The sequence below is a fragment of the Hippocampus comes genome, unplaced genomic scaffold (assembly GCF_001891065.2).
Source record: "Hippocampus comes isolate QL1 unplaced genomic scaffold, H_comes_QL1_v1.1 scaffold80, whole genome shotgun sequence".
Lineage (NCBI taxonomy): Eukaryota > Metazoa > Chordata > Actinopteri > Syngnathiformes > Syngnathidae > Hippocampus > Hippocampus comes.
In genome coordinates this window covers 1,718,990-1,727,166 of record NW_017806164.1, presented here as the reverse complement: position 1 = coordinate 1,727,166, position 8,177 = coordinate 1,718,990, and the positions used below count along the sequence as shown (strand labels likewise).

The window sequence follows — 8,177 nt, the reverse complement described above, 5'->3', positions numbered from 1 at the left end:
CGCACTGAATCAAAATGCCGCAGGGGTCTCTTTGGGGACATGCCGGTCGTTTGTCTGACCCACTTTGAGAGAGAAAATTTGTAGTTTGGGTTTGAAATATAAATTTTGTGACCCCAGTCGTGGAACTTTTCAGACACAGTTCACACTTGCATGACTGTGTAGTTCATTTTACTGTATGTTTGTGTGAAAGGTCTCTCTACTCCCTCCTTCCCTCTCTGTCTCACTCTCGCTCTTTCTCTCTCTTTCTCGCTCTATCACTTGCCCTCTCTCTCCTGCCTCTCAGTCGTTGCTGCTCAGTGTGCTGTGAGGACCTAGCGAGCATCATTTCTCTCCTCCGTTCTCCTCTCCTCACCTTCACTGAGCCACTCCATCCCTCCTCCTCCTCTGCTATGACATCTCACACCAGCTGCGCGCTGCCTCCGCCAGCCCGACGCTGCTCATCCAACATGGACATGTGCGCCTGGAATAGCCGCGATTGATCCTCGGGTGGCGTTATTTTTTTGTTTAGTGTTTTATTTCGCTTTTTGAAAACATATAACAACGCAAGAAGAAAAGAAGGAGGGGGGGCGGCTGTCATCTTTAACCCCCCTCCGCTCCCTTCAGCCAAGCAGAGCGGCAAGGTGGGGGGAAGGCTTGCAGCCAGCTCGGATTTATTAAACGGCAACATGACGGATTTGGAGATGCCAATGATGGTGGTGAAGCGGAGGAGGCTGATGGTGAGGAAAATGGCCCGACTAAGACTCGACCTCTCACTTCTCCTGACGGGGCTCCTCATTGGGGATTTCTCCTCCTCCGGGGGTGAGTTCTTAAGTGTCTGTGTATGTGTGAGTGGTTAAATAATCGGATGGCACAAGTAAACGTGAGATCGTGCCTAACTTCTGTGCGTGCTTGTTCTGCATAGCGAGTCCCCCTCCCAAAAAACATGTACATGATTAGAAATGTGTGTGTGTGTGTGTGTGTGCGTGTGTGTGCGTGTGTGTGCGTGTGTGTGTGCGCAGTGCTCAACAGGGCTGAAGTCACATTCGCCTTAATTGCATCAAAGTAGTTCAAAAATGAATCATTGAAGACTTCAGCCCTCACTCCGTGCCGTTACCCCAAATGTGCACCTCCACTCTGGGGGCTGTGATGAGGGGCATCTCATTTTATCATATACGAGAGTCAAACTTGCACTCCGAGGGAAAGTTGGTTGTCATGTTCTGGGAGTTTGTCTCTGTTGCTGCGGAGATTCCCTGAAAGGGGCTGGATGCTGCGCGTCTGCAGGCCTGCAGCGGTGACGCTGCTTGCTTGTCGCGCTGGTGGGAAGTTGGTGACCAACATGGATGCAGCTCAGTGGGAGTAAAGTGTTAACATTCTCCTTTTGGTGCAGGGAGCTGACTTGTCTTCGTCAATGGCTTCTCTGTCCTGTGCCTCGCCAACTCCATGCCTGTCACTGTCAGCCTCTTTCACACGGATGCACAACCTGTCACAAAAGCTTGCCACTGTAGGACCGGTTTTATGTATCTGTGTATTGATGCTGGGTTAGCTTGTGTGTTATTTTTAACTACATATGCACTGACATACATGCAATGTGGAAGTAAAATGGTTTGAAGAGACTAACTGTGCATTTTGTTGGGATGCAGTAAGAGCAGTAAAATTATCATCCCTTCTGCTTTTCAGAGTGACACAACAAACAGGATGCCTTGTTTCTTGGTCAGTGGGGATTCAGTCAGTTTTAATCCACCTCTTAATACCTCCAAAATCTCCTTGCAATTATAATAAACATCAATACGATACAAAACCACAAAATAAGAGCATGTAACTGTACCACGTACATCCGGAGCAGTTCAGAATCAATATTTATCCACAATGACAAAAAACAAAACAAAAAAAAAACAAACATCAAAATAAATCCGTCATACTCAAAAGGGATGCTAATTATTAAATGTACAAAGTCAAAGTTGGCTCTAACATTTCCCCTGACCAATTACTCAGAGGAAGGAAAAAAGATGACATCATCGAGGTCAGACACTCTGGGCTTATGAGGACAAATTTCAAATCTGAATGGTTCACGAACCGGTCCCATTTGTTAATATAAATAGAGGTTACATGGCCCAGAAACGTAGACCGAAATCTGAAAATCTGGACAAAAAAATTCCAACATTCTGATAAACTGGAAGTATTTCAGTCAAAAGCAACACTCCGAAATCAAGGCAATATATCACTGCAATTTCATGGAGCAAATAACCAACACTGACTTGTTCCGGCTGCATGTGCAGCAACAACTACAGTGGCTCAGCACATGATTGGAGTGCTACTGGTCCACCAGCCTAGAGGGTGCTAATGCTAGACTTGCAGAGACACATCACTGCATGTATGAAATGGACATATTGACAATCATGTTGCCGATTCGTTTAAGCGGTTTAGGAATTAAGCAACTTCTGCCATCCGGTCATCTGTGATTCATCTCCAGTCTATGCACATATTCCCCCGCACCCAACATTGCAAAGCCGAACAAATAAGATGGTCAGATAATGTTCTATATTTTGACATACAACAAAAAAACTAAAGTGAGGTCAACTCATTGCACTATTCTGCAGTAGATCATCATCTTCATTGACTTATTTAAGAGTTACACACCAAGGAATGGACTGAAAGGAAATTAAAGGGCAAACAGACATCTGGAAAGGCAGAATGGGGTTGGCAATAATTTATTTTGTGTGTCCGCAAATCCCAGATGGTTGCCACCTTTAAATGTGGATGATGCACTTTAAATTCAAAGAAACTAATTATTGATCGTCTGAAAATGTCATTTAAAATGTTATGAAAAGTCACGAAACTGTAACAATCTTGGTGACATTAAAATGCGGGGATAAGAAATGATCAAATGTCAAAATTGATTAAGATAATTCATATGATAGTGACATATAATTATGCGGGTTATTATATATTTTTTTCAGTTGTTAAAAAGTAGGTACACTGTAACACTACATCCATCTGTCCCTGCCTTACTAATACTCAACTCAATTTATCGAGGACTTTAAAAACAACCAGTGCTGCATACAAGTAAATATTAGTCATACAATAACATTGACAGTTAAAACTGTAAATTATTATTTAAAAAAAAAAAACAGTAAAGTCTCATGCTGCATTTAAAGCCATAGAATAAAAATGGGTATTAAGACAAGTTTAAAAACCGTAAAAACGGTAGTTTTATTGCATATCGAGCTTCTTCAAACGCACACACACTACTTGCTAATTTAAGGTGAAAACCAACAATGCCAAGACACAAAGTGACAATTAGCCGACACTGAATCAATGTCAAACAACAAGACATTGCAAAATGTCCCCCCCCCCCTGTGTGTAGCTCCACTGGTATACTAATTTCACACATGGGAAACACACCGTTCCTGTCGATGAGAAGACAACTGAATTAAAAGGAACTTCAGTCAACACACACAGCTACAGCGAGACAATATGGAGGAATGTTTGCATCACTCCATGTCCTCACATTAACAATTAATGAGGCAGACTTCTTGTGAAAAGCAAATCTCGTCTCATTTGATGTATGGATTCAATATTCGAGATCAGTCTAGGACATACCCATAACCCATGTTAACGTCATGATATGACAAAGTCGTTGTGGTGCCAGATTATGTGGCGGACAGCTCTCACACTCTGGACAAGGGGTTTGTCTCCTACTTACCAATATGATGTAAGTGTGCAGTGAACTCCTATCAGCAGTTCTGTCATGTCCAACTCACAGTACATCCAAAGCTTGTAACAATACACACATGGAAACCCAAGTTTTTATATTCTCGGATAACAAACCTGTGTCGTCCTTGAAATGGAAGTAACTGGGCACGCCCCCTTCCAACCACCAGAATTTGTGCATCCCAGTCACATACAGCCTTATGAGATCATAATGCAAACAAAGATAATGTAATATGTATTATTTAAATTTAATTAAAATAAAAAAACAGAACTGCGATTAGCTGGCAAGCAGTTCAGGGTGTACCCCGCCTAGTGCCCGAAGACAGCTGGGATAGGCTCCGGCATGCCTGCGACCCTTGTGAGGATAAAGCGGTTCCGATGATAATATATATATGATATACACTAATTGTGTGGGAAACTTTTTGCATGCAATGATGAATGGCTCTCTCAAACATATTGCTGCTTCATACTGGCTTTCAAATGAGAGAGTGCTTTGACAGAAGTTTTAAAAGAGCCTTGGCCTACATACAGTAGATTATAACGTAGGATGAGATGGTGGAGGGAGGCGAGAGTGTGTTTGTGTGAAGACAAAGCGAGCGAGAAGAAGAATGCGAGCAAGAGAGATTGGGACGGAGCCACAGACAAAGTGAAGGAGAAAATGAAAATGTATTCCTCAGCAGACGCGATTAATCACAAACGACTTTTCCATCTTGTGCTGCTCTGCTAGCAATGTCTGGAATTAAATAATGACATCATAATGCTGTCCATTCTGAATTTATATGTCTGATTTGTCAGGAAATATTGCCTCTCGCGTCCGTTGATATTGTTGTCAAGGTACAAATGTTTAAGGCTGTCAGTGCTGTTGACAGCCGGCAGATTCTGTTGTGTATATGTTCACTGAAACCCAGCAACTGTATATCATCAACATATGCTGACATTGAATGTCGGAGTGCAATGTATCGTGCTGATAAAAGGGTTGGTGAAAATCCAATTTTTGAACTTCACCTCCAAGTCTTGAGGATTGTGTGCAGTATATCTAGTTGCATATTGCAATCCATGATCATCAAATACTCTAATTGGTCTAAATTGATAATAATAATCATACATAATAACAACAACAATACATGTGCTTTGAATAGCGCTTTCATAACTACTCAAAGTTGCTTTACAAAAAAAAGTAAGACGAGAAGGAAAAAAATGGTAGTGTGCAAAAGTGATAGTGTGCTCGGTTCAATTTCTCAACTTGGCTTACCCTGTTAAGCCATTCTTTGCCAGCCATTTTCAAAGCTGAGCTTCCTGGATTGCCAGATGTTAACAAGCATTTCGACGGATGTTTCAAGACCCACAGAATATTGTGTTCTTTGACAATATAAGCACCGAACTGACCAAAAGAAATAGCAGACTTCCCTCGTTCACCATTCATAAGTAATCGGCATGAAAACATTTTTCCTAAAAAACCCAGTTAGTGACCATAAAGCGGAGAAATTAGCTTTTTAAATTTTTTTGGAGTGAACAGAATCATGTGGCTTTTACGTTCATATTGTTTGCTATTGTGACACCTCAAAATATAAAACAACAAATACAACGCTGGGAAATGGCCTCTGGTTTGCAAAGTAATACCGTAATTTCTGGACTATAGACCGCACCTGATTATAAGTCGCACCACTACATTTTTAAAGGAAAAAAATATTTTGTACACACATAAGCCACACCTGTGTATAAGCCGCAGGTGCCCATATTGTAACATGAGATATTTACAAAGAAAGACGGTAGAAAAGTCTTTATATAAGCCGCTTCATGAAATAAGCCGCAGAGTTGAAAGCGTGTGACAAAAGTCGCGGCTTATAGTCCGGAAATTACGGTAATTTATTTAAAGAGTTGAATATCCATCCTCATTCAGTCCATGAACTACACAATTAGGAATCACAAACCCGGGTGCTTCAGGAATCTTGTTGATGGTCTGGTGGCAAATACAGGTTTGATGCTCCAAGATGTAATTAATCAACTGCACTCATCAGAAATCTCAACTCATAAATAAACAAATAATCAACTAATCGGTTATAGCGCCCATCCCTATTGGATTCTCATACTCACTGAAATTTAACAGAAAGTACGGAGTCCAATTGCGGCAAGCTTGTGTGATTGTTTTGCCTCAAAGCAATGTCTGCATACCTCCAGCATCAAAATAAAAGTCTGCTCCAAAGTCCCACATGTACGTCTGGCGAGCTGCAAATTGCAAGCACACATCAAGACCCTCAAAGTTGTCGTACGATGGCAAGCTTTTGAATGTCGCTTCTTTGACAGTGCAGTTTGTTGGCGTTTCTCTGTAGCTTTTTGGTGCAGACGCCTCGCTGTGGTGGGAGCGGTGGGTTATTTCATAACACAGGATTACTCAGCCAGCTCTAAAAATAAGCATGAAATGAACCTCTCGATGGGCGTTCATAATGAAAGATTGCTCCGTGTGGCTACAAGATAGCCATGAAAACTAATATCCAAATTCAATTTGACAAATTGCTCCAGAACATCAACAGCTATGGTGTATTTTACCAATTCTAATAAAGCAAGTGCCATCATTTCCACTACAGTGTTGATGGCTGCAATAAATTCCGCTAAGAAGAAATGGCACTTTGTAGTTTTGGTGGATGTCACCGGCCTGTATAATAGTCTCTAATAATAAAAATGTTTTTGCTTACATGCTGTCTGCGTTGTCCAGCGTTATACTCGCGAGCGATGTTCGAAAACGCCACAAGCTTCCTCGCTCGTCTGAAGCTTGCCGAGGAAAAAGTGACACGAGGTGAGATGTTGAAACGTTTTGCTGAGAGTCACGGCAAGCTGAAACGTACCGCAAACTAACACTGAACTTGCGGCATCGTCAGAGTGGAAAGCGTGACAGGTTCGCAAAAGTTAACGCGTTTAACTACTTTACATTCAAATTGAAAACAAGCGAGCCTGAATTATATTGTGTCCAGCAAACCGGCTGGATTTGATGAGGCAATTAATCAATCGTGTTGTTTGTAGATGAGTGGAGTCGAACGCTCGCCCATAAATTATGCAGCTGCATTGAGTCATACATTTAATTAAGACACTTGCTTCGAAATAGTGATGTAAATGTATTGTTTATGATCGACAAAATGTAATGCGCTCAAGTCTGTCTGTCTGTCGATGTATGAATGGTTCTAATTTATCCCTTCTATCTGTTTATATCCTTCTTAATTAATTGCTGAGTTATCAGATGCAAATAAATTAATAAATAAATGCATAAATAAATAAGCATCCCATGTCTGGTCCACTTCAGTGTGCAGATACAACTGTTGACATTGTCAGTATCCCATGTCTATGTTTGTTCAGTATCACATTTAATTATAATTTTGACTTTTGAATGTGAATATGGGTACAATGTATTAACTGGCTGCTTTGCTACTTGGCACTGCAGTCATTGTTTTCTATGTCTTATTGTTTTGAGTTTTCAATTTTGTTCTGTGCTTTAAGGCGGGGATGTGCAATTTAAATGCCGGAGGGTGCCAACATATTTGATCAGTGCTACTGGGAGGTCACACAGACCCATGTACTTCCTAATTGGGCAGTCAAGATTAGGTGACTAATCACGACCATGATGAACAAAATCGACAATCAAAATCGTCGACAATAAATTTAGTAATCAACGCATTTACTGTAATTATGTGGTGTGTTTGTTTTCTCTCAACCCGAAAAAAAACAAACAAACCCCCCCCCCCCCAAAAAAAAAAAAATCAAGGGGCCATTCAGTGCTGTTGTGGGCCGTAAATTGTTTGTAGTGTGGGTTTAAAGAGATAAATAGTACCAAATAATACTTTATACTAATGCGAAAACAACTAGTAATGGCATAATTTAAAATAATCCAAATAAGAAAATGATAAGGAGAAATTGAATAGTTTTTGTCACTTTTTTGCCTCAATTCAATGGATATTGTGCTGCTCCCTCTGGTGTGCATGCCTTAGCCATGAGGGGCAATACTATAATCCATCCACCCATTAAAATACGGATATATTGTTCAGTGAGACGTCTCTCCTCTCTCACCTCATCAATACGGCACTGGTATTCGTCATTCCTCACAGAGGATAAAGATTATGTCTGCAAGTATTCTTATACTGTGTGCATGTGTAACCTGCTGCACCATTTGTGTTCAGATATGGGTTGCTGAAAGGGTTGTTAACAACACTGCCATGTAGTGGCTAATTGTTAGCCCGTGTGGCTATGGTGTTTTCCATTGTATAGCAGATGGGCGCAAAAGTGTAATTATCTTTGTTTTATGTTTAGGTTGACAGTAAACTTCATCCGGGAGTGTCAATAAAGAGCTTGAAGCCTTTTTTCTGAAGAATCTTTTCTAATTACATCAGCTTTACTGCTGCTTGTTGTTGAATCACCCACCACTGCACAGCACTTGGATTGCAAATTTGGGCTCTCAAGTCAAAGCAAAAAAAAAAAAAAAAAAAAAAAAAAAATTAACC

General features: G+C 40.9%; 1 protein-coding gene across 2 annotated transcripts in view; it reads left to right on the top strand.

Annotated features, from left to right (window-relative positions):
* The first annotated feature begins 297 nt into the window (after positions 1–297).
* The window catches only part of LOC109531522 (CUB and sushi domain-containing protein 1), a 345,015-nt gene continuing 337,135 nt past the window's right edge, over positions 298–8,177 (top strand). For both annotated transcript variants that reach the window (XM_019895847.1, XM_019895846.1), the window contains exon 1: positions 298–798. In XM_019895847.1, the coding sequence (XP_019751406.1) occupies positions 666–798 (133 nt within the window). In that variant the 5' untranslated portion in view covers positions 298–665. The remainder of the gene's footprint in view (positions 799–8,177) is intronic.